Source organism: Apodemus sylvaticus, chromosome 2 (genome assembly GCF_947179515.1).
Source record: "Apodemus sylvaticus chromosome 2, mApoSyl1.1, whole genome shotgun sequence".
Classification (NCBI taxonomy): domain Eukaryota; kingdom Metazoa; phylum Chordata; class Mammalia; order Rodentia; family Muridae; genus Apodemus; species Apodemus sylvaticus.
In genome coordinates, this window is record NC_067473.1 from 118,244,038 (window position 1) to 118,269,533 (window position 25,496).

General features: G+C 48.9%; 1 protein-coding gene across 1 annotated transcript; it reads left to right on the forward strand.

Moving 5' to 3' along the window:
* The first annotated feature begins 1,725 nt into the window (after positions 1–1,725).
* Positions 1,726–25,301, forward strand: Copg1 (COPI coat complex subunit gamma 1). The gene is made up of 24 exons (XM_052174269.1): positions 1,726–1,881; positions 2,891–2,943; positions 3,494–3,574; positions 3,794–3,865; positions 4,023–4,102; positions 6,898–6,973; positions 7,150–7,242; positions 7,576–7,662; positions 8,856–9,013; positions 9,098–9,231; positions 10,763–10,830; positions 10,997–11,185; positions 13,295–13,390; positions 14,548–14,791; positions 15,789–15,864; positions 16,362–16,465; positions 17,104–17,229; positions 17,501–17,569; positions 19,414–19,556; positions 19,854–20,025; positions 20,603–20,700; positions 21,809–21,947; positions 22,172–22,270; positions 23,834–25,301. Exons 1-24 carry the CDS (start codon positions 1,845–1,847, stop codon positions 23,962–23,964), a joined length of 2,625 nt encoding a protein of 874 aa, XP_052030229.1. The 5' UTR covers positions 1,726–1,844; the 3' UTR covers positions 23,965–25,301.
* Positions 25,302–25,496: the final 195 nt, after the last annotated feature.

Sequence of the window (25,496 nt, forward strand, 5' to 3'; positions counted from 1 at the left end):
CATCTCCCCCTTGCTTAATCCTTATCTCCTCTGTGGGCCAATCTGTCAGCAAGGACTCTAGGGAAGCAACATCACCCTTCCCCCCATCCCCACCTTGCCCCGCCCCCACCCCCACTGGCAGCTAGGCATTTGCAGGCTCAGAACCCCATTTGTGTGCATCGCCCCCACTCTTTACAATCATTTTATTTTTTCAGGCATGGTGGCACACACCTATAATCCCAGCACTCAGGAGGCAGAAGCAGAGATCTCTATGAATTTGAGGCTAGAATGGTTTACAAAGTGAGCCCCAGGACAGGCAGGACTACGAAGAGAAGCCCTAAATTTTTATTATTTAAAAAAAAAAAAATCTAGCTGATGGTGGTGGCTCACGCCTTTAATCCCAGCACTTGGGAGGCAGAGGCAGGCGGGTTTCTTAGTTCGAGGCTAGCCTGGTTTACAGAGTGAGTTCAGGACAGCCAGGGCTATACAGAGAAACCCTGTCTCGAAAAAACCAAACCAAAAAAAAAATCTTTCTTTTTTTTAAACACAGATTTTCTATGTGTAGTCCTGGCTGTTCTGGAACTTACTCTACAAACCAAAGTAGCTCCAAACTCAGACATTTACCTGCCTCCTGCCAAGTTCTGGGATTAAAGTTATATGCCACCATGCCTAATAACCTTTTTAACACACACACACACACACACACACACACACACACACGGCACATGTATGGAGATCACTTGTGGAGTCAGCAGTAAAGCAGGTTGTCTACTACCTCCATGTGAGTTTGTTAGAAGTAAGTTAGGGGTTGCAGAGAGAAAAAATGGAGGAGAGTGAGGGGCGGAGAGAGGGAGACCACCACTCCCATTATAGTATCCTCACAGGCAAACATGACTCTTAATAGGGTGTGCTTCCCAAAATATTTGAATTCCTTGTCAAAACACAAGTTTTATAGTATTTGGTAGAAAAGACTCATTTAATAATTTTTACAATTGAACCAGGTCCTCAGACTTTGCAGCAAGCACCTTTATTTACAAGCTAAGCCATCTCATTGGCTCTATTTATTTTTTGAGGCGAAAGTCATGTAGCTTAGGCTGGTGCAGGAGGATGGCCTTGAACTTCTCATTCTCCTTTCTCTATCTCCTGAATGCTAAAATTACTATGTTCAGTTCTATCTCAATTTTAAAGCACGGATGTACATAACTTTAATATTCATTGCCTCACAAAGTTAGACTGATGGAATCAGAGCTTTGGCTAGCAACAGGCGCCGGTTTCCCCCCTCGCCACCCCCCCCCCCCCCCAAGGCGACTCCTCTGACCTCAACCCTTGGCGCCAGTGAACTTGGAGAGCAGCTTCCCAATAAATTTGCCTTTAAAATATTCTAACCTGACTTGAATTGGCTCATTTCACCGGCGGAGGAAAAATAACATATCAGTGAGACTTCTGGGAAATATATGGGGTCAGCGTGCTGCAATGCAACTCTACTTTCAGAATGCCCTTTAAATTCAGCCAGGGGCAACTGCAAACACAACAGCCGCGGGGACACAAGGGGGCGCAGAAGCGGAGCATCGGCAACTGCAAGTCCAGGGCCCCGCCCCCTAGCATTAGCCACGCCCACTTCCCTGGGTCTCACCCCTCCCCTTCCTCCCTCCTCCACTCAGCTAGGTTTTGGCTGTCTCCGGGCAGGCAATGAAAGAATAAGGTGGGCGCAGTTGTGCGCAGGCGCAGACAACAGAGTGCGCAGGCGCAGTCGTCGGGCAGTGCTCAGGGCGACGTGGCGGGCGGGAGTACGGAAGCCGCTGGGAGAAGCTGTTCTCACCGCTACTCTGAGCATCTTCCTGCTGCGTGGAGCTGCCGCTGGCACCATGTTGAAGAAATTCGACAAGAAGGATGAGGAGTCTGGTGAGAGACCTTTGAAAGACCTTGGGAGGCCAGATCCTCGTGGGGATTCATGGGACCTTCCTGGGCTTCCTTCTTCCGGGCCTCTGTCAGAATTAGATTCGAGGCCCAAGAGGGGCAGGGGCTTGTGTGCAGATCCATCCATAGTTGTTCTCGGAGGGAATATGCTGTTTGCACTCGCCAGTTCTGGCCAGGATTGCTGCGTGACCTTGTGCGGGTCACTCCTCTCTGGGCCTCAGTTTCCCAATCTTGTCAGAGGAGTTTCCCAGGGTGGATGCGCCCTTGTATTTCACCGGACTTCTTGGTATTTGCCAGAGCTGCGTTGGTTCTTTGCTTATCGGGATGTAACCAGTCCTGCAGTTAATAATCTTGACCGTTTCATTTATTCAGTAAACTACAATTACTGAACATCAGGTACCTCAAGGATTCTAATATTGCAGTAGCTAAAGCAAGTGCGACACTCTATGCCTGTAATAGGAATGTTAGGATGTGGAGGGACCAGACAGTAACCAGATAATCACATGCATAATTTTTTAATGTAATATCTGCTGTCAGGGAAACTCAATCACAGGTTAGTTAGTGTTGGTTGTCTCAGGCACATAGACTCACTTGAGATCTGGTTGCATAAATCAATGCCAATTGTAGAACCCTGAAAGGCACAGAAAGAATGCTAGATGACTGTGAGAGAACTTTGACTGTCTCTGGTAGGTGATAGAGACTTCCTTCTCTTCCCCGTGTTTGGCAGAATCTTGAGATCACAGTTGAGGTCATAGTTTGGGGGCTGTAACTCAGTTGGTAGAGTTTAGCATGCATGAAGCCCTGTGTGTGATCCACAGCACTACATAAACCAGGTGACAGAGGCAGGAAGATCAGATGCCCCAGATCGACCTCTGCTACATTTTGAGTTGAAGGCCAGCATGGGATACATGAGAGTCTGTCTCAAAAAAGAAAAAGAAGGAAAGAAATTCATTCAAGATGACAACCTGTAATCAGTCTTCTCTGTTCACTGTAGGTGGAGGCTCCAACCCCCTCCAGCACCTGGAGAAGAGTGCAGTACTCCAAGAGGCAAGTGCCTTCATGTCTGTGTCTGCTCGGGAGTGCCTGCCTGCCCGGCTGTCAGATGCCAGCATACATAGAGTGCTCGTTTATAAAGCCTGGGCCCAGGGTGATGAGACTTCATTAATTATATTTGCTAAGTGTGGCTAGTATTAGGGCAGTACATGCAAAGACTTCAGGTTAGTAGATAAGTTAAGGGAAAAAAACTATTGGGAGCTGGAGAGATGGCTCAGCGGTTAAGAGCACTGGCTGCTCTTCCAGAGGTCCTGGGTTCAATTCCCAGCAACCACATCGTGGCTCATAACCGTCTGTAATGGGATCTGATGATCTCTTCTGGTATGTCTGAAGGCATGACAGTGTACTCATATACTTAAATAAAATCTTTAAAGAAGAAAAAGAGAAAAAAAAAAAAACTCTCTCCACTTGGGAATCGATTGAGAATGTACTGGGGATACATTGGTGTAGACTGAGCTTAGTACACACCCTGTGGCTCTCTAAGGGAGAGGCAGCTGTGGAAGGGACGTATACTAGGCTAGAGGTAACGGCTGCTTCTTCACAGGCTCGGGTCTTTAATGAAACTCCTATCAACCCTCGGAAATGTGCCCACATCCTCACCAAGATCCTTTACCTCATAAACCAGGTACCAAGATGAGGCTTGGCTGGGAATACAAGGGAGGTTGTGTAAATGGAGATACACCCTTATGCTTTCGACAGCTCTGTGGTTGGAACCAACAGTCTAGTCCTGGGTTCTCTTAAGTGTCCAGCTCTCATTTGTTGCCTGTGCTCAAGTACCTGCATGCTTCAAAGGTCTAGCCTACTGATCGCCTGTCCAAACCTGTGGCTTTTCTGATTACCACAGGGGGAGCACCTGGGGACCACGGAAGCAACTGAGGCTTTCTTTGCCATGACCAAGCTCTTCCAGTCTAATGATGTAAGTACAGCAATCTGTGCATTCTGCAGACAGGACTCCCGTGGCGGAGTGGCGGGAGGACTGCCTGTCAGGATAGCCTGCCTTCCACGGAGTCGGGCTTCTCCTCACTCTGATCCTCTCCCACCGAGCTGATCGGTCTTCTCCATGTCTTTTTCAGCCCACACTCCGCCGCATGTGCTACTTGACCATCAAGGAGATGTCCTGTATCGCTGAGGATGTCATCATTGTGACGAGCAGGCATGGCTTGGGCAAGGGTGGCTCCTCTGGTGGGATCCACTGACAGAGACAACATGTACAGCCAAGAGACTCTTGACATCTGGCCTGTGCCCTTTCCTCCTAGGCCTACTCCATGCCAGCCTCTAGCGTAGTCTGCTTATTTCTTACTTCTCTGGCCTTGCTCCCTTCCTCCTCCTTACACAATACAACCAGCATGAAGGCTTTTTTGAAAGTCTTAAGTCAGTGCTAAGAAAAACTAAGTGCAGGAAGTTAATGATCAAGTTAATGATCAGCTGGCCAATACTGGTTTCTGCACTAGGCTGAGTAATTTAGGGACAAATGTCACTTATATATCCTCCGTATCCTTGAGAACTGGGAGTCAAAGCTGGACATGGTGCTACACACTCCAGCATTTGGTAGAGACAGGAGGATAGCTGCCAGTTTGAACCTGCCTGGGCTACATAGCAAGATATCTCCAAGAAATTAAAAAACAAACAAACAAACAAACAAAAAACCCACACACAACAACCAACCCCGGCCCCCAGGCACAGCTCTTTTCTTTCTTCTTTTTTTCTTTTTTTAAACAAATATATTTATTTTATGTATATGAGTACAGTATTGCTCTCTTCAGACACACCAGAAGAGGACATCAGATCCCATTACAGGTGGTTGTGAGCCACCATGTGGTTGCTGGGTATTGAATTCAGGACCTCTGGAAGAGTAATCGGTGCTCTTAACCACTGAGCCATCTCTCCAGCTCCTTTTATTTCTTTCTGACATTGCTATCCAAGAAGAAGGCCCATAGCCAGTTTCAGGGGTATTGATGTGTCCTGGGGCTGGAGAGATGGCTCACTGGTTAAGAGCACTGGCTGCTCTCCTAGCACCCACATCAGGAGGCTCAAACCCGTCTGTTACTCCAGCTACAAAGAGCTCTGGTGTGTTGGAGGGCACCTGCACTCACATACACATACCCACATGCAGACAGATACTTACACATTACAATAATAATAAAATTAAATTTAAGCATTTTTTTTTTTGGAAAGATGATACTGAATGTCTTTATCAGTCCATGTATGGGTTTGGAAGTATAGTTACAAACAAGAAAGGCATGGTGTTGTGTGACAAAACATTTCCTGGAGACACAGACACACACATCTACTTACCCCGAATAGGGACAGGCCCTACGGATGCCACTGAAGTCTAGTTTGATGACCCATGACTTGTATTGGGGTTACTTACAGAAGCATGGGTGAGGGTTTACTTATAGGAGCAGAAATGACTCAGACAGCTGCATCGTCAAAGCCCACCTTCAGTGTGGGTGACAGGTCACAAAGCTGGGGACCTGGAGTACACTGCACAGCCTGCACGCAGCTCGGCACGGTCCTTTCCCGGCGCCTCAGTTGACCTGAACCTCTTCCAGGCGCTTCAGCAGGTTTCTACTTCTTCCAAGCATCTGGTCTGCTTTGAGATTCTTCTGTGTAGCTTAGCTCTTAGTTGAGAGACACTCAGCTTTTATAGCTTACTCTGGCAGAGCGGGGGCCTTGTGAATCCAGTCAGTTTCAGGGACTCCCTGAATCTGTTTTTGAGTTGTTCACCTTCCAGCTTAAGGTGCTTCCCTGAAAGATGGAGGGAATAATATATGGGTAGTATATTATACTACCTATAGCCTCTGCAGCCTCAGGACTTACCAGCAAATAGCCAGGCAGCTGGGCTCTAACGTGGTTTATAGAACCATAGACTGTGAAAGATCAGAAAGACCCCCAAGACCAGATTCTGTGCATGAAGGAGATTGATTTGCCCAGAGGTACAGAGGAGAGGGAATAAGAGACAGACAGAGGATGAGGGAGAAGGGGAAGGAGCAAGGGAGAAGGGCCAGGGATAGTTGTCCTCCTGGAATGGGACAACGGACTGCTTCTGGATAGAGAGGAGACAGACCGATAGGCAAATAGTAGTTTGTAAAGGTAAAAGGGGAAACAGGGTTAGGATGAGGTGATTAGTTGTAACCGGACGTGTTAATTAGGTGAACCAAAGGGGTTTTTGATTGCTGACTTGGTAGTTAGCCTCAGCAGGAGGAAGTGGCTAAATAAGGGAGTAGTCCTTGGCAGCTAGCTTTAGGAATGTGATCTGATAGTTTTTTTTTTTTTTTAAATATTTGTTTATTATATGTAAGTACACTGTAGCTGTCCTCCGACACACCAGAAGAGGGCGTCAGATCTCATTACAGATGGTTGTGAGCCACCATGTGGTTTCTGGGATTTGAACTCAGGACCTTCGGAAGAGCAGTCAGTGCTCTTAACCGCTGAGCCATCTCACCAGCCCCATCTGATAGTTTTTAACAGGGCAGAAGGAATGGGGGAGAAGGACCAGGCAGGCCAGAGCCATGTTCGCTATGCTCAGGCCGGCCAGACTTCCTTCACACGACAGCTTGACTTTGGACCAGAAAAGATCTCTACACTGATGTGGATTCTGAAGGAGTGAGATGCAGGCTGAGCAGTGGCAGGGAAAAGGCCTGCAGACGAGAGCAGCTCACCGAGAAGCTGCTCTGTCTGACGCTTGTGAAGCCTGGAGTTCATGGTGATCTTCCTGCCGGCCTTTGCCTCCTGAGTGCTGGGATTGCAAGCATGTACCATTATGCTTGGCTCTATTTTGAGTTCTATAAAACTCCCTGGAGCTGCTGTTTGGCTTGGAGGGGTGAGAACAGAAGGGAGCAGTAGTTAGCAGACTGGTGTGGTAATCCATTCCGGGGGTGGTATGGACTAGAGAAGAGGGATGGCCTATGACCCCCGCATGCCAACAGTGCCTCCTTTCCCCGGCAGCCTGACAAAAGACATGACTGGGAAAGAGGATAATTACCGCGGTCCTGCTGTCCGAGCTCTCTGCCAGATCACTGATGTGAGTTCTTCCACCCTCTACCTGCTTCCCAAGCTCTGACCTTCCTCTAGGTTGTCTGCAGCTGTCTGAGTCAAGTGGAGGAGCAGGGTGGGAATGTCTCAGTAGGAGCTTCTGACATGTCTGCTTTCTCTGCACCCCATTGCTTCCACGTCTGAGCCTGCACTCTTCCGCCACAGAGCACCATGCTGCAGGCTGTTGAGCGCTACATGAAACAAGCAATTGTGGACAAGGTTCCCAGTGTCTCCAGCTCCGCCCTCGTGTCTTCCCTGGTACGTAGCTGTGACTAGGGCCTGCAGGGGTGGGTTGAAGATAGAATAAAATGTCTGAGGGCATTGTCGGAGGGGAACCAGACACTGGGTCCATTGGGAAGAGCTGGGGTGAGTGGCTTTGACCGCTCCTTCCTTACACGGTAGATTGTCAGGACTGGCATCAGGCAGGAAATCTGTCAGGCGGGGAGAGTGAGGGTGACAGCTGTCTGTCTGTCTATCCATGGTCTTGGGCTCAGGACAGTGAGGAGGTCCTGGCTGCATGTGAGAAATGACAGGGGTGTGACAAGAAGGGCAACTTTCCTTTTGATCCCTTAACAAGTCCCCTGCCCACAGCACCTGCTGAAATGCAGCTTCGATGTGGTCAAGCGCTGGGTGAACGAGGCCCAGGAGGCAGCGTCCAGTGATAACATCATGGTGCAGGTGAGAGGGGTACTGAAAACAAGCAGGGCACAGCGCACTGCCATTGTCCAACCTCCAAAGTTCTGGTGGCCTCTGCCAGGACAGGCTCTTATTCTTTTGTCACTGGGTATGGGGGATGGGGACTTGGAGAGAAACAGCCAGGGCAGTGCATGGGTGTTCAGAAAAGAGTTTCTCCCTGGGTGCTGCTGAAATAACCAAGTATATTGAGCGGTAGATGGGAGTGTTTTGAAATACAGGCTGGCCGGGTGGTGGTGGGTGCACACCTGTAATCCCAGCACTCTGGGAGGCAGAGGCAGGCGGATTTCTGAGTTCCAGGACAGCCAGGGCTATACAGAGAAATCCTGTCTCGGAGAAAAAAAAAGAAAGAAAGAAAAAGAAATACAGGCTGTTACAACCCACCCAAACCATTGCTGACCTGGTTCAGTTAGTGATGTGGGGTTTTCATCTGAGAAACTTTCCTCTCTCTGAGCCTCAGTTTCTCTGGAAAGTTGGAAGAGCAACTTCTCTGAGAACTGGAAGGGTTATATGGGAAGACATACACAGTGAGGGATGGGGAAGGCACCTTGTCCCTTTCCCTCAGTGACTGTGGTTCTCACTCGTGTGGATCATGTCTTTGGGGTCAGCAATGAGTTAGTTTACACCTCTGCGGGTCAGAGGCACTTACCACGGGGGAAGCACACACACCTGCCACACCTTGGCCCTCACATGCCACTTGATTAAGAGTGAACAGAAGTGACCTTTGTAACTTATTGCTAAAAGTGGTGTCTCTGGGCTTCTCGACTTCCAAAGCTAGCTTAGCCACAGTAGGACAAATAGCAGGGACAAGCAACCCAGTCCTCTGGGTGTTGGGAGGGTTTGTGTCCTATGTCCCACAGGACTATGCTCAGGTTTTGCCCTAGCTGTCTGCTGCAGCTGTTTCTGTTCTGGTGTCTTTTCTCACATAGTCAGGATACCTGCAGGGTCCAAAACTCGGGTGCAGATGAGAACATCATGTATGTGGTGTGTTGAGCACTGCACTGGAGCTGGTTACATGGAGAGCTTGGGAAGTTGTTTCACTCCCTCTGTGCGGATGTGAGTGCTGTGCTTTTCTTAAAACAAGGGTGAGGCTAGAGAGACACAGAGCCCTTCCCAGGGCTGCACAGCAGCAGACCTAGCCTCATGTGTGTGTTTCCCATGCTGCCTCTGTCCTCCAGTACCACGCCCTAGGACTTCTGTACCATGTGCGGAAGAACGACCGGCTGGCCGTGAGTAAGATGATCAGCAAGTTCACCCGGCACGGCCTCAAGTCCCCCTTCGCCTACTGCATGATGATCCGAGTGGCCAGCAAGCAACTGGAAGAAGAAGACGGCAGGTGAGGGCGTGGGTCTCCCGCCAGCTAGGTGATGCCTGCTGCATTGCTGGCCCATCCCCAACTTGTTGCTATGTTCTTTTGTAGCCGTGACAGCCCACTGTTTGACTTCATTGAGAGCTGCCTGCGTAACAAGCATGAGATGGTGGTGTATGAAGCTGCCTCGGCCATTGTCAACCTGCCAGGCTGCAGTGCCAAGGAGTTGGCCCCTGCCGTGTCAGGTCTCATACATCCCTTTCCCTGCTTCATTGTTTGCCTGCTGGGCACAGGCCCTGAGCCAGAGGTCTTCAGATAGGCCCTGATGTAGGGCTGTCACAGGGGTTGCTTTTAAGGAGGACTGTTTTCAGTCACATCTCAGTGCTGGTGAGGCAGGTATGGGCTCCATCCCAGCACTGCTAGGCTGGCTGGCTCCTGAGGAGGACTGGGCTGGGGCCCGGGACCTGTAAAGCCCAGTGTGCTTGCTCGTGTGGTAGCACTGGAGTCACAGCGGGACTCACCGGAACTGCCCTCTGACCTTCCTCACCAGGCCTCACTTCCCTTCTGAAACACAAAGGACCCTCTTGCTGTGGGTGATAATGGTGGGATCTGCACAAGCTGTTCAGCCGTGTGACGCACAAGCATGGGTGCAGTCCTTGTGTTACTATGGAGCCCAACAGCTTTCAGTGCCTGTCCACCTCCCGTGCTGGCGTGGGCTGAGAGTAGAGACTGCACCGGGGGTGGAAAGTGAGGAGCTGGTGCAGTAGCTATGCTGAGAGTGCAAAAGGGTCTGCGTGGGCTTCCAGAGTAGGAGAGGAGGTGAATACCTAACTCAGGACCAGCCCAGGGAAAAGGAAGTGTGAGCAGAGTGTAATGACTGGGCTCTTCCTCTAGAGGTCCCCACAGTGGTGATACCAAACTGGTAGGAAGATGGGTTCACTTGTGGAAGGAGTTTCCCTCCCTCCTTGGGGACAAACAAACATGCACGCGAATGCAATCACTAACTAGGGACTAATGTGCTCCTATGGTAGCCTCATATTTCCAGAAAATGGAAGACAAGATGTAGGGGCTTTAAAAGATCCATCATCCATCCTATTTCAAGAAAAATGTTACTTCCTAAATAAATAAATAAATAAATAAGAGACTAAAAGCTAAGCAATAAGGAAAGGGATTTGGACATTCCAGAATATAGACCCATTCAAGACTGTACTTGAACATAGACTTTAGCCGTGAGCTTTGGGCAGACAGGTTGAGGGAGCAGTGTGGTCCCTAACATGCACAGCGGGGGTCAACTCCTTAGCACTGTTCCAGAGAGAAATAAACCTGCTCCTCGAGGGAGGACTCGCTCGCCAGCTTGGTGTGTTCACTGGGTCCTGTGAACACGGAAGGACAGGTGACTAAGTGGGCTGCAGACGTGGACAGCCATGACTTAACCCTGCTTCTGTAGGGTAGCTGCTACTGAAAGTCACTTTAGGGGCTTTGCCACTGTTCCCTGGGAATTCAAAGAGTCAGCCAGGCACAGCATCCACTCAGGGAGGGCCTAGCACACGGCGGGTGCTTAGGATATAACAGCCATCGACACCCACAGGGCCCTTGCTGACAAGGTTCAGGACGAGGCAGTTCTGCTGGCCTCGGCTAAGCAAAAGGCTTGTGTGTGACTAGCCTGAGAGCTTGTTCCCTTTGGTCCCGTGCTGTTCCTGGGGACCCAGGTATTCCACTGACATTCCATTGCCTGGCACTGAGGGCACCTCATGACATGGGTCTTCCTCCCTGCAGTGCTCCAGCTTTTCTGTAGCTCGCCCAAGGCTGCCCTTCGCTATGCCGCTGTGCGCACCCTCAATAAGGTAAGAGTTGACTGGAGAGGAGGGGAGACAGGCTGCCCTAGCTGGTGCCCCTTCCTCTGAATGGGCTTGGAGGTGGGTAGACATGGTCCCCAAAGGACCTCTGGCCAGGTCTACCCTGTAGGTGAGATGACAGAATTGGGTACTGCCCGGTATCCTCCCTCTACAGGTGGCTATGAAGCACCCGTCAGCAGTGACTGCCTGCAATCTAGATCTGGAAAACCTGGTCACAGACTCAAACCGTAGCATCGCCACATTGGCCATCACCACCCTCCTCAAGACAGGGAGCGAGAGCAGCATTGACCGTCTCATGAAGCAGATTTCTTCCTTCATGTCGGAGATCTCAGATGAGTTCAAGGTGCCCAGTAGCCTCCCAGCCTGCAGTCTAAGACAGGGAGCTCTTGTGAGCCCGCTGTCCATGCTACGGGTTTGGAATGTTCAGTTCTTCCTCCCGGTCTTCGATGCTCTGTCCCTTTGAACCTTAAGAACAGTACCTTTGGCCGGGCAGTGGTGGCGCACGCCTGTAATCCCTGCACTTGGGAGGCAGAGGCAGGCGGATTTCTGAGTTTGAGGCCAGCCTGGTCTACAGAGTGAGTTCCAGGACAGCCAGGGCTACACAGAGCCCTGAAAAAAACCAAATCCAAAAAAAAAAAAAAAAAAAAAAAGAACAGTACCTTTTAGGCCAGGGAGGGGCTTGTTGTCCTCTCATTCTTGCAGTCTTTATTGAGTTCTTGCTGTTTGTTCTAGAGGTTCAGAATAGGGGGCAGCAATGGAGGGGGCAGATGGATGCCTTCTGTTGGGAGAGTAAGCTGTAAAAGATGAGCAGACCTGTAAATGAGCAGTAGCCTGAGATGCAGCGAGGAGCTGGCCCCAAGCAGCAGCTGCTGGGGAGGAAGGCGGTGTGAGCCAGGGAGAGAGGGCAGGAGCAGGGGTCGGGAAAGTACTTAGGAGACAGGCCAGCTGGGGATCAGGTGCTTCGGGGAAAGTAAAAATGGTGTCGTGACGTTAGAACAGGCTGGAGTTGCTTACTGACTTACAACTCATGGTAAAATTCTAATTGTAAAAATGTCGTTTGGAAGGACAGAGGTTTAGAACCTTACTTTTTCAGATCAAGACAGGGTCTCCCTGTAGCTCATGCTGACCTCGAACTCAGGATTCTCCTCCTTGAGCTCCTTCGTTGCTCCTGGGATTACTGCTGTACATACCCTACCTGGCCGTTGTAGTCCCTGGTGGTGGTGGTGGTGGTGGTTTGGTTTTTCTAAACAGGCTGACTTAAAACTCAATAGAATACAGAATAGTGTCCACCCTGGAGTGATCCTCCTACCGTCTCCACATGCTGAGATGATAGATGCATGCCACTGTATCTGGCATTTTTTTAAAACTTTTACTTTAAAATAATTCACAGGAGGTTGCAAATAACTTAAGAGGAAAGTCCTGAACATTTCTCCCAACTCCAGGGCCCACATCCAGCATAGTCACAGTATAGTGATAATGAAGAATCCAGCAATTGTACAGTCTAGAGAGTGTGCTTTGATTTCATTGGCTACGAGATACATGTGTGATGCTTTTCAAAACTGCTGCCACAGTCAGGTTTAGCATCACTAGAGCACTCAAGCTTTCCTTCCCAGCCCCTCGCCCCTGATTCTTGACAGTCACTGTTCTTATTTTGCATAGTTAGATTATTTCATTGTTATATAAATGGAGTCATGAAATGTGTCACTGCAGAGTTTCTGTCAAAATGGTAGGAACAATTTTTAATTTGGTCGGATAAATTCAAGAGTATGGGTTGTACAAACTGGGCAGAAATCTACTCTGCCTGTGGGTTCTATGAAGGTGATGTGTGAGATTTGCATATGAGAACAACCCTCCTGGACAGTGGAGGATGAGTTTGAGGAGGCTCGGATCTCAGGAGATGAACTGGCTTAGGAGCCTGCAAGAGGGGTGAAGCCACGGGAGACTTGAACCAGGTAAAGACAAGGGAGGATAGAGCAGGGGAAGAAGGAAGAATGCCAAAGAGACTGCAGGAAGAGAGCGGCACGGATGGCAGGGGAAGGAGGAAGGCAGGGAGAAGCAGGCCAGGCAGGGAGAAGCAGGCCAGGCAGGGAGAAGCAGCCCAGGCAGGGGAGAAGCAGGCCAGGCAGGGGAGAAGCAGCCCAGGCAGGGGAGAAGCAGGCCAGGCAGGGAGAAGCAGGCCAGGCAGGGAAGAAGCAGGCCAGGCAGGGAGAAGCAGCCCAGGCAGGGGAGAAGCAGGCAGGGCTTGGAGACCAAGACGCATTTGGTCTGCTAAGACTGCCATGTTTCCCCTGCCTTGGGTGGGCTCAGGACTTGTCCCCAGCATGGAGAAGTGTTCCTCTTGGTTTCATCTTGTGTTGAGCCTGCATGTCTTACCTCAGGAGGGACTCTGGCATTTGGTGACCAAGTCCCCAGGACTGTCAGAATGCCACTCATGCCGGTCTTTCTATCCCAGGTGGTGGTTGTCCAGGCCATCAGCGCCCTGTGCCAGAAGTATCCTCGAAAGCATGCTGTGCTCATGAACTTCCTGTTCACCATGCTAAGGGAAGAGGTAAGGGTGGGACCGCTGGGGTCCTGCACATTCTGTTGGTGCACAGAATGGCCTATCTGCTAAAACCTGTCTCTTGGTGTTAAGCTCAGAACACTGTTAAACAGCTCATTTCTGTGCCTGCGGCACTTGAAATTCCATACACAGATGAAGCAACAGCAGTATCTGTCATAATTACAGTGGTGACGTGTGATTCACCAGCGTGGCAACAGGTCCAGCAGGTGCCCCAAGGCAGTGCTTATGCAGGAAGGCGGATCAGGGCTTTCTATTTCTATTGCAGCTGGCATAGGAGGCTGCAGTGCCAACCAGGAACTCTTGGGACACTGGGGCTGAAAACACAACGTGGGTTCAAGGTTTAGTTGTTTTTAGTTTTGTGACAGGGTCTCTGCATAGATCTTGCTCTCCTAGAAGTTACTATACAGACCAGGCTAGCCTTGAACTGATGGAAATCCACTTGTCTCTGCCTCCAGAATGCATATCCATAAGAAATAAACTTCTACTGGACATAGTGGTGCCCACCTTTAATCCCAGCAGTCTGGAGGTTTACCAAACAAACCTAATGACTTGATTTTAGTCCCTGGGTTCCATGGTGGAAGGAGAGAAACCACTCCTCTCCATGTTAGTGACATGAGATGTATAGCTCTGTATTCACACACTTTTATTAAAAATACACACAAATGATAAGTGTGTGTATGTTTGCATGTGTGTGTGTGTGTGTGTGTGTGTGTGTTATTTTTTATTTTATTTTTTTTTAAAAAAGGCCTGGAGAAAGAGTTTAGGAGTGCAGTCTGTTCTTGTAGAGAACCAAACTTTGGACTCTTATTTAGCAGTTGATAACTGCCTATAACTCTAACTCTAGGCCTCTCTGAGTACCTGTACTTATGTGTACTTGTGTACACACACACACACACACACACACACACGTTTATAAAAAGAATGAAAGAAAAAAGTGGTGGCGCACCAAAAAGCAAAAACAGCAACAACAACAACAAAGAATTAGACGGCCCTAGTGAGCTACCAGGCCAAGCCTTTTGTTTTATCTAGCAAAAAGACAGAAAGCTAGGCTCCTGCTTCCAGGCTGTCCGTGCGCATTGTCCCTGGGCCTCGGCTGGTCTCCAGAGGCTGTGAGCTCGTTCTCAGCAGTCCTGTTCTCTCTGCAGGGCGGCTTTGAGTATAAGCGAGCCATTGTGGACTGCATCATCAGCATCATTGAGGAGAACTCAGAGAGCAAGGAGACAGGATTGTCACACCTGTGCGAGTTCATCGAGGACTGCGAGTTCACCGTGCTGGCCACCCGCATCCTGCACCTGCTAGGCCAGGAGGGGCCCAAGACCAACAACCCCTCCAAGTACATTCGCTTTATCTACAACCGTGTGGTCTTGGAGCATGAAGAGGTTCGGGCAGGTATATCTGAGCTGGGGTGATCCTGGCCTCTTAGCTTCTTTTGCAGTGAATTTGCCCAGCAAAGGGACCTAAGCTCCCAGGGGGACGAGCACACTGGGGACATGGCCTCATACGCTGTTTTTTACATTGTGAGATGGATTTTCATGCCGACTAGATAAATGATTTTCTAGAATTTAATTTTTTTAAAAATTTCACTGTCTATTCATACTTAAGAGTTTTTTGTTTTTGTTTTTTGAGATAGGGTCTTGTTTGAAATCCTACTGCATCAGCATTCTGTGTGCTGGGATCCTAAGTATGACCACCATACCTGGAGAGATAACACACACCGTGAAATTTATCTTTTTTTTATAAGTCAGTGATCTAACAGTCTAGCGTCTTTTTTTTTTTTTTATTTCATTTATATGAGTACGCTGTAGCTGTCTTCAGACACACCAGAAGAGGGCATCGGATCCCATTACAGATGGTTGTGAGCCACCATGTGGTTGCTGAGAACTGAACTCAGGACCTGGAAGAGCAGACGGTGCTCTTAACTGCTGAGCCCTCTCTCCAGCCCTACTATCTTGTTTTTAATTTCATCTTATTTTCCATTTTTACTTCTATGCCCCTTGTAGGCAAATTTTCTTCTTTTGGTAGTTAATCCATAAGTGATGGTTTATTTTCTCATGTTTTACTCTCAGGCTTAGCTACAAATGGAGCTGGTCAGAGGTAGCTAACAGTGTTGATAGCATCTGTCGCTTTACTCACTGGAAAGTTGCCCCTAGAGCCCTAGAACAGAAGCCACGTGTGTGTCACCCTTTCTCCAGTGACTGGAAGAGGAAGTGAGGCCTGGGTAGCACCGAGCTCCCCTAGGATTGCAGGGGATCCGTTCTGTGGTTGTGTCAGCGGTGCCACCCGTGCTCCTCTGCATGGCTCCCACTCTGAACACTGGTGGGGTCCTCAGCACTCTGGCAGGGGGGCCGGAGGGGCTGCGGGTGAGTCGTGTTTACCTTGGAACTAGGTGCAGTAAGTGCTCTGGCCAAGTTTGGAGCCCAGAACGAAGAGATGTTGCCTAGTATCTTGGTGTTGCTGAAGAGGTGAGTCTCAGCCCAGAAGCCAGAGTGCATAGCAGTGCTCCCTTGGGTCCAGTCCACCTTGTATTGAAAAATCTATTCATTGAGGCGGGATTTCTCTATATAGCCCTGGCCAGCCTGGAACTTGCTCTGTAGACCATGATGGCCTCAAACTCACAGATCCTCCTGCCTCTGACTCTCTGTTTATCTTATTTGTGTGGGTGTTTTGCCTGCATGTATATTTGTGCACTATGTGTAGTGTTTAGTGTATTCCTAAGAATTCCCAAAAGTGTATTCCTCTGAGCTCAAGGGTACCTCTGTGTTTTTTGTTTTGTCTTATGATGCTGGGTGATATCTTTACTAGGGAGCTGTCTACGCTGAGCTGCATCAGCCCCTTGTGTTTTACACTGTCGAGCTTTAAGAGCTCTGCATTATTACCCTGCCATCCCCGTGCAGTCCGGCAGGGTCTCTCTGACCCCCTGGCTAGGCTCAGTCAGGAGTGCCTTGTGTCCTGCCTGCAGGTGTGTGATGGACGATGACAATGAAGTGAGAGACAGAGCCACCTTCTATCTGAACGTTCTGGAGCAGAAGCAGAAGGCTCTCAACGCAGGTTACATCCTGAACGGTAAGTCATCCTGGGCCACTCAGGATGTTCCTGGAGCTTTGGGCCCTTCCTGTGGCCTTAGAGCAGGTGTGCCGTCCCTGAACCAAGACACCCAAGACTATTCATGCTTCTCTGGACTTGTATGAAGTCTCTTGGATTGATTTAACCTCCAAAGAACATGGTTTGATCCAATCAGTGAAAAAAGCCAGGTAAATTAGGTTCTCCTTGTGTGTTACTCCAGCAGGAACACAGGGCTTGCAGACTCTTGGCAAATCTCCACCACCATGCTGTATCCTCAGTCCAAAATGTCTGTGTTGCTTTGAGACAGTATCTCATTATGTAGCTTAAGCAGGCCTGGAATTTACGACAGTCCCCTCAGGTCAATGTCCAGAGTGCAAAATAGTCATTAATAAAAACCAAAATTTAAACCTGTTATGTTGGCTTATGTCTTCAAACCAGCATTTAAACTTACTTCATATTTACCTACCTGCCACCCCGTGGAAGGAAGAGGACAGGGAGTAAAGCTCAGAGGTTCCTGACTGTGTCAGCATCAGCACATCTGGTGGTCACAGTAGGGGTCCCAGGCCTCTGTCCTCCCTAGGCATGCCATGCCTCTCTGGGTGTGCCAGCCAGGCAGAATGACTCTCTCCTGGCCTTAGGTCTGACCGTGTCCATCCCTGGTCTGGAGAAAGCCCTGCAGCAGTATACGCTAGAACCATCAGAGAAGCCATTTGACCTCAAGTCTGTGCCTCTGGCCACCACGCCTATGGCAGAGCAGAGACCGGGTAAGGCCCTGCTCATCCCCAAGGCCCATCTGTTTCCCTTGACTGTAGAGTGTCCAGGGACAGGCTGGTATATGTAAAGAGGGAGTAGGTAGCCCTTGCCCCTCGTTGGTGGGGACAGCCGTGCTGACAGCTCGCTCTTTTCATTTTGTGCCTCTCTCTCAGGAGAGTTGGCATGTACAACACCCGAGTGATGACCTGGGCTGGTTCAGCAGCACCGTGCTGCCTGTGACCAGCGCTGAGGTTACCTTACCAGGTATGCTTGCTCTTGCAGAAAACACCGCCACTGCAGCAGTCAAACAGCCGGAGAAGGTGGCAGCCACACGGCAGGAGATTTTCCAAGGTGAGTAATGTCATTGTAGTCATCAGTTGTGTGACTTCAGAGCTTGCCAACTGCTGATCACGCCTGCCTCAGTGGTAGCTGCCGGTGTGCATGCCTGATGCCCTGCAGTTCAGCCCAGCACAAAGGATTTTTAAAGAGAGCAAGAACTCTGGGTTCCTCAAGAGCCAGGTGACAGAGAGTGCCCGTTTCCCTGACATTTGACTCTGAGTGATCATGGCCACCATGCATTTCTGAATGTCCGATGGGACTTGACTGGCCTAAGAGACACTGCTGCGTTTGGTTCTTATGGGTGCAGTCCACTTTGCCTTAAAGCGTTGTCTGCTGTTAAAACACTATATTGGAAACTTAAAGACTAGTGTCAAGGACCTTGAGCTCAGCCCATCCCTAAACCGCTTGTCTTGTATCTGTTCCCTGTTGCTGCTGTAACAGTTCCTCAAGCCTTGTGACTAACAGCTGGCCAGTGACCACCAGGGAGAAATATTGCCTAGGATCAGGAAAAAGAACATTGTCTAAGCTGTTAGAGGTGGATCTTTTATAGGCACCTAGCTTGATCTTCAACTGTATTCTGCTTTCAGCCTATCAGAATACCAGAATTAGCCTGGTTCAGTCATGGTGACCTTGGCCTAGGACCTGCTATGATACAAAGAGAGGAGTCTTACCCAGAAGTCACACTAAAGTTTCCCCAAGAAGATTAATTTACTTACTTACTCACTCACTCACTCACTTTTTTAGTGCTCCAATTTAACCTAGGGTCTCAAGCCTGCGGGGTGCCAAGTCCTCTAGTACTGAACTATAGCCCTTGTTGTCTTTGTTATGCTGAGACACCTTAATGAGGCACACAAGCAGCCTTGAATTCACCTTGTACCACGAGCAGCCTTGAACTGGCTCCTCTTGCTGCAGCCTCCTGAGTAGCTGGGGTAGAACTGCACATTCAGAAGTAGCTCTTCATTGGACATAATAGCACTCACTTGTGATCTCACGACTCTGCAAGCTGAGGCAGAAGGATCACAAGGTTGAAGGTAGCCTGGACTACAGAGTTAGGCCCCCCAGAGAAGAACAAGTAGGTCATCATTCATGTCTCTTCACTGGCCAGTGCATAGTGTGGATCTGTTCTTCCCCCAGGAAGTGGGGTGGTTTTTGTTTGTTTGTTTGCTTTGTTTTTTTAAAGTTTTATTTATTATGTATACAGCATTCTGCCTGCATATATGACTGCAGGCCAGAAGAGAGCACCAGATCTCATTACAGATGGTTGTGAGCCTCCATGTGGTTGCTGGGAACTGAACTCAGGACCTCTGGAGAAGCAGTCAGTGCTCTTGACCTCTGAACCATCTCTCCAGCCCAGGCTGTGTTTGTAGAGGAAGCAGCTCATCCTTCCAGTCCATTCCTAACCTCCATATCTGTAAAAGTTCTTGCTGAGGGCTGGAGAGCTAAGTACACGTGCTGCTCTGGCAGAGGACCCACAGCTCCTAACACCCGTGTCAGACGGCTGACAGCTGTCCCCTCTATCTAATCTTGACAGGAGACAGACAGACAGAGAAAGAATTAGTAATGAACTAAAGGTGAGGATCTTCAGGTGGATTAGGCCTGAGACGTTGGGGTTTCCCACTTAGTGAATTGCTTCAGACATCTTGCATAAGGCATAGTGGGTCTTCCTAGAGTGTTAGACAACTTGAACCAGAGCCTCATGAGATACATTGGAGCTTGCTGATGAAGAGCAAGCAGCCAGTTAGACATGCAAGTGTCTTCCTCTCGGGGAGGGTGTGGGACCTGAGGGTCTTATTAGAAACCAACACAAATTGGTGTGGAGATCCAGAAACCAAGTGAATGTGGCCTGTGGCTTTCAGAGCAGCTAGCAGCGGTGCCTGAGTTCCAGGGGCTAGGGCCCCTCTTCAAGTCCTCTCCTGAGCCAGTGGCCCTCACCGAGTCCGAGACTGAGTATGTCATCCGTTGCACCAAACACACCTTCTCTGATCACTTGGTGTTCCAGGTAAGAAGGGCAGCCTGAAACCCAGCTGGTACCTGTACCCAGGGGCAATCCAGGTCTCAGGAGTCCTGTAGGACTTGCTGTAGAATTGGTTGGGGGGATAACTTGATGGTGTGTCTCATCTCTCCTTGTCCAGGACTTCTCTAGCCTGTGAATATTCAACCAGGCAGAGGCCTGGGGCAGGGGCCTGGTGTGTGTGTGTGTGTGTGTGTGTGTGTGTGTGTATGTAAGGGTGGGGGAAGTTGTACACCTCAACTCTTCCAATATAGCAACATCTGAATCCCACTCCACCTTATCCAGTTTGACTGCACCAACACCCTCAATGACCAGACTCTGGAGAATGTCACAGTGCAGATGGAGCCCACTGAGGCTTATGAAGTGCTGTCCTATGTGCCTGTGCGGAGCTTGCCCTACAACCAGCCTGGGACCTGCTACACATTAGTGGCTCTGCCCAAGGAAGACCCCACAGCTGGTGAGCTCTCTCTAGATACCATTCACACTTTGTGGGAGTCCATGATTAAGGATAGCACAGAAACTCTCTGATTTAGGGATAAGAACTGCATAGGCCCAAGTTCTTTTCATATATTATTTCTTTCTCACGGCAACTCTATGAGGATAAGTACTGCCTATTCTTGTTCAGAGTTGAGGAGGCTGAGGCTCAGGTAGGTGGGTTATAAGTTTAGAATCAAGGCCTGTTTGGTCTTCAGACAAGTGAGTACTCTTACTGTTGCACAGTATTCCTCAAAGACAGGTACAACCAACCAGACATCTCAAATTCACTTTTCCAATGATAAGGACAGCTTTCCTTTTCCACCGTGGATAGTGTTCTGCAGCTGTGTCGTGGTCTCAGACACACTGTGTTGTCTCTGCTTCTTTGGTCTTTCTTTTGGATCTGTGACTTTACATTCCTATTTTATAAAGTAGAGCCTTCTTTGCCCAGCATGCTGGGGTTGATAGCATGTTAGCCATGATTAATGCTGCCTCAAGGGCTAGCCATGGCTACCTGACCAGGAAGGAGCTTGTCTTCATCCAACCCTTCTTCCCCACAGTGGCGTGCACGTTCAGCTGTGTGATGAAGTTCACTGTTAAGGACTGTGACCCCAACACAGGAGAAATCGATGAAGAAGGCTATGAGGATGAGTATGTGGTAAGAGGATTGTGCCTAGGACTGAAAAGAGGCATCAGCGGTTAAGAGGACTCAGTTCAATTCCTAGCACCCTCATAGTGCCAAACTGTCTGTAACTTCAGTTCTAGGGGGTCTTATGTCCTTCTTGGGCCTCCACAAGCACTGCATGATTGTGATTCACAGACGTGTACAGATTCTTACATTTCGCATTGGTTATATTTTTGGTTGGTTGGTGGTTGGTTGTTTCTTTTTTTTTTTTTCTTTTTCTTTTCTTTTTTTTCTTTTTTTGTGGGGTGGGAAGGTTCGAGACAGGATTTTTCTGTGTAACAGAGCCCTGGCTGTCTGGAACTCACTTTGAAGACCTGGCTGGCCCTGAACTCAAAGAGATCTGCCTGCCTTTGCCTCCTGAGTTCTTATATTAATGGCATGCACCTCCATGCCCAGCACATCTGATTATTTTCTTAGGATAATTCTTAACTGACTCAAAAGGAAAGCAAGATTTGAAGACTTGAATTGTTCTTGTAGTGTTGCTTTCTAGACACCTGGGTCCCTTTGCTCTGCTGGACATCTTAGTCACTAGCATGCATCTGACATTCACACATGTGTGGTATAAGGACCAAAGTAGAGATGGCCATTCCTGAGCCAAACGGCTGGGGCAGGAACTGCCTTAAGACCTCTCCTCTCAGGAGCTATAGCTGGGGCACTCCTTTCACTGCATTGGTTGCTGTATGCACTGTAAACACAGGCAAGAACAGGTTTCTGTGAAAATCTGTTAGAAGAATGAACAAAGGAGTCATTGTGTGGACACTTAGTGCAGGCCGGATGAATAGGAGTGTTATGTCAAGGTCACAGCTGAGATGACAATAGGGTTCTGCCTCTTTGGGGCCTAGAGGACCCAGTTGAAGTTCAGAATCTGCTGGAGAAATGATTGCTGCTAGTTGAAGCAGTGACAGTTTCATTGGGTACCTTGGGCTTGCCCTGCGTGCTGAAGCCACCATGTCCCCAGTGGCAGATATCTGCTAAGTGAGCTGCAGGAAGGATGGGATAAGGAGATGAGTTCAGAACAGAGGCCTAGAAATGTGGAATAGAAAGTCTCTCCTAAAGTCTAATTGTGTCTTCATTTCTCTAGCTGGAGGATCTAGAAGTTACTGTGTCTGATCACATCCAAAAAGTCATGAAAGTGAACTTTGAAGCAGCCTGGGATGAGGTCGGGGATGAGTTTGAGAAAGAGGAAACATTCACTCTGTCTACTATCAAGACACTTGAAGGTAAAATGCTGGTGTCATCATCTCTGCCTATACTGTGGCTAGCCAGTGTGCCTCCCCGTTTCCCACCAAGAATCCAGAGCCATAAGGGGCACCTAGCTTGGGAATGACTGGGCTTGAGTCTTGGTGGGGGTGGGGGAATGCATACTTAGGCCCAGGATTTGTAACAAACACACACAAATACTCATACACCTGTGACTTAATGTTGCTGGGATTTTTCCCTGCAGAGGCTGTGGGCAATATTGTGAAGTTCTTGGGAATGCACCCTTGTGAGAGGTCAGACAAAGTGCCAGAAAACAAGAACACTCACACGCTGTTGCTAGCCGGTAAGAAACGTCTGTGCCCTGAGTAGCTTCAGGTGGGATGCCACTGGATATTGTCTGTCCCCATCCAGCTTCCCCCACAGGAAGACCTGTGTGCTCTCAGAGGCCTGGCTAGGCCCTGTCCTTTGTCCTATGGGATTGACTGCAGGGGTGTGGCACAGTGACTCAGTTTCTAGCCATCTGAGAGCAGCAGGTCCGGATCTAATGCTGTCGATGCCAATGCCAGCTCCCCAGGCCCGCTGCAGTTTTAATGTAGGTTTTGCATTTTTGAATGAAGTTACGTGCCTTCTATTCATATTTCTTTTTCAGTGACTTGTCTGATGTTCCTTTATCTAAGTATCGATTTTATTGGGTCTTTTGTTGTTGTTTTTGTTTTCTTTATAAGAAGAGTAGGCGTGGGGCCTGGCCTGGTAACTCGTGCAACAAAATGCTGTAATTTCAGTATTTGTAAATTCAGACAGGAACTTTTGTGTAAGTTAAACCAAGGGCTACTTATTGAAATACAGTCTCCAGAAAAACCTAAGCAAAGCAAAACAAAATTCCCAGCACCCATAGTTGACAACTGCCTCTAATTTCAATTCCCCTGGATCCAACACCTTCACACAGACATACGTGCATGCAAAACATCATCATACATAAGTTTTTAAAAAATAAGTGAAATAAAAAGAATGGCTGTCTACTTTTCATCTTTGAAATTTCCAACACATACAAAATTCAGTGGTGCATATAATGAACACTACTGCTCTTCTGCCCATTGTCAGAGCACCTGTGCCCGCTTGCTTCCCTAGAGTATTTTCATGTAACTTATTTTGTAATTCATATGTAAATACTTGCTATCCTGTGTTTAGCTCAAAAATGGCCATAGCTTGTATTGCCCTAGACATTTGTGGAAATGGAGCTGAGAATGAAACTCAGTGATTGAGGCTAGGCAGATTTCTGCAGCACAGTCTTCATGTATAACCCAAGATTCCTTGAACTTGTAATTCTCCTACCTCAGCCTTCAGTAAGTCACCACACCTGACTTTTATCTCTCTCCAGGGCTGATGATCAGACCCAGGGCCCTTTGCCTGCTAGGGAGGTCAAGCAGTCTATCATTGAGACATGCCCAACCTTGGATAGGTTTTTTGTGTGTGGGCAGTGGTAGTTATTGGGGGCGGGGAGCAGGGTGTGTTTACAAACATGGTTGGGAAGGTGTTCTGCTTCAGTGAGTGTACACAGCTCACCACCGGACAGCTCATCCCCTGGGTCTGTCAAACACCTGCTTTGTGGTTTTCTTATTAGCACTCGCCCACTCACCCGCACTCTCAGATTCAGCCACTGTCTGTGAGCCTCTAACTGGAGGTGTAAGCCGTACATACCCGAGCGGACCCTTGAGCCTGGCTGGAGGCTCAGGTGATGTAAGTTAGTGATGTATGCAGTGATTGATAGTTTCTGCAGCACTTTGTCCTTAAGGGTCACAGAGCTCAGGGAGGCATGAGAGTTGCATGGGCGCTTCCTTGATCTTGTGTCACACTCTGAGCACAGCCTTCTCCAGCCTCACAAAGCTCTGCCTCCTCTCACTTTCAGGAGTGTTCCGGGGTGGCCATGACATCCTTGTGCGTTCCCGGCTTCTGCTTTTGGACACAGTGACGATGCAGGTGACAGCTAGAAGCTCGGAGGAGCTGCCAGTAGATATCATCTTGGCATCCGTGGGCTAAAGGTCTGGCCTAAGTCCCACTCCTATCTTGTCCAACACTACGTTGAAGCCACTTCGTCCCTGTGAAGCCGGTGGATACCCTTCCCCAGACCACTGTGTTCAGAAACAATCAAGAATCAATACAGATTTTTTTTTAATTCCATCCAATCATTCAGGAATGGTAGGGTAGATATTGTCACCATGCCTGCAAGGAGACGTCACAAATGAATAAAATGTTCAGACTTTCTTGAATATTTATACCCAAAGAAACCGTCTCATCCCTATAGTAAGTCAGCATGCATTTCTTGAATAGCTGCTTCTTCTGCAGGCTTGTGCTCAGGGCCTTCACCCCTCCTTGAGGTCTCCCTTCACCAGTGGAGCATGTGCATATCCCCTTGGGACTGTGCCAGTGCCAAGCTTAGGATGGGGTTCACGGCTAGCTGACCGAAGACAGCTAGCAGGTCTGATAAGCCCCTCATCCTCAGGTGTTTGCAGATGGATGAGTCTCCAAAGGGCTAAGGTCCTTCACCAGGGTGTTAGCTCTGGATTAAAGGGTGTCATGAGTTTCTGCTCTGGGTCTATGAGTGGAAAAGAGCAGTATCTGCATTCCTTTTGGGCTGGGGTAAGACATCCTAGGGTATGCCTCAGGGCTTGGCCTTTAAACTCAGATCAGGTGGGTTTCAGTTGTTGGAAACCCCTAAAGAACTGGCCCTCCTATGGGCTACTCAGAAGGTTCCGCAGGTAGAGTTACCTGCCAGGACGGACTTCCCACTTGGCAGAAGGTGAGACCATTTTCCAACAGTTGCCCCCTGACCTCATGCACACCTGAATACTGTATGCACGCACACAGTACACATTAGAACATGGGCCTGCACCTTCCAGCTGAATCCCATAACCTGACGAGATCAGGCTACGCTGGAGCATGGTTAAGCTGTCATCTTTGCTATGGCCTATTTCATGACTTAGGGATCTGGCTCTCCATGCGCTTGGGCACGCCTGCAGCGTTGAACTAAGTCTCGTGATGTGAAAATTTCTCACAGGTTATAGAGTCATACTTCTCATTTTGGGGGTTTTCTCAGGTAGGTGACCTGAAGGCTGCTCCCTAAAGACAATCCTCTGCCCCACACCTTTCATCTCTCTCCTGGGGACTCTGGAGCAGCTGCTCTTGCCTGGCCTCTCTGCCACTTTTCAACCCTTTATGAAGGGCCTCTCCAGGACTTCAAGGCCTCACTGTGCTTAGGCCTTCATGGTTGTATTCTTTCTGCCTAATACCCTCCCCTTCTACTCCAGGGCCTGATCATAGCCGGGAAGCCCTTCCATTCAAATAAACTTCACTAAAGAAATTGTGTGTCAGCCAACTGACTCTTGTTTTATTTAAGGGTGTGCATACACCTCGCCCTGTTTAAAAGGAAACAGGGTGGGGCATCCTGACCCTTAGGGGGTCTGTGTAAATAGCTAGAGATCTCAATTCAGGTGGCCTTACACTTTTGAGGGTAACTTGAATGACTCTCAGAGGGCAAGATTGGGAGGCAGACAGGTTTCCTGGTTTCAGAC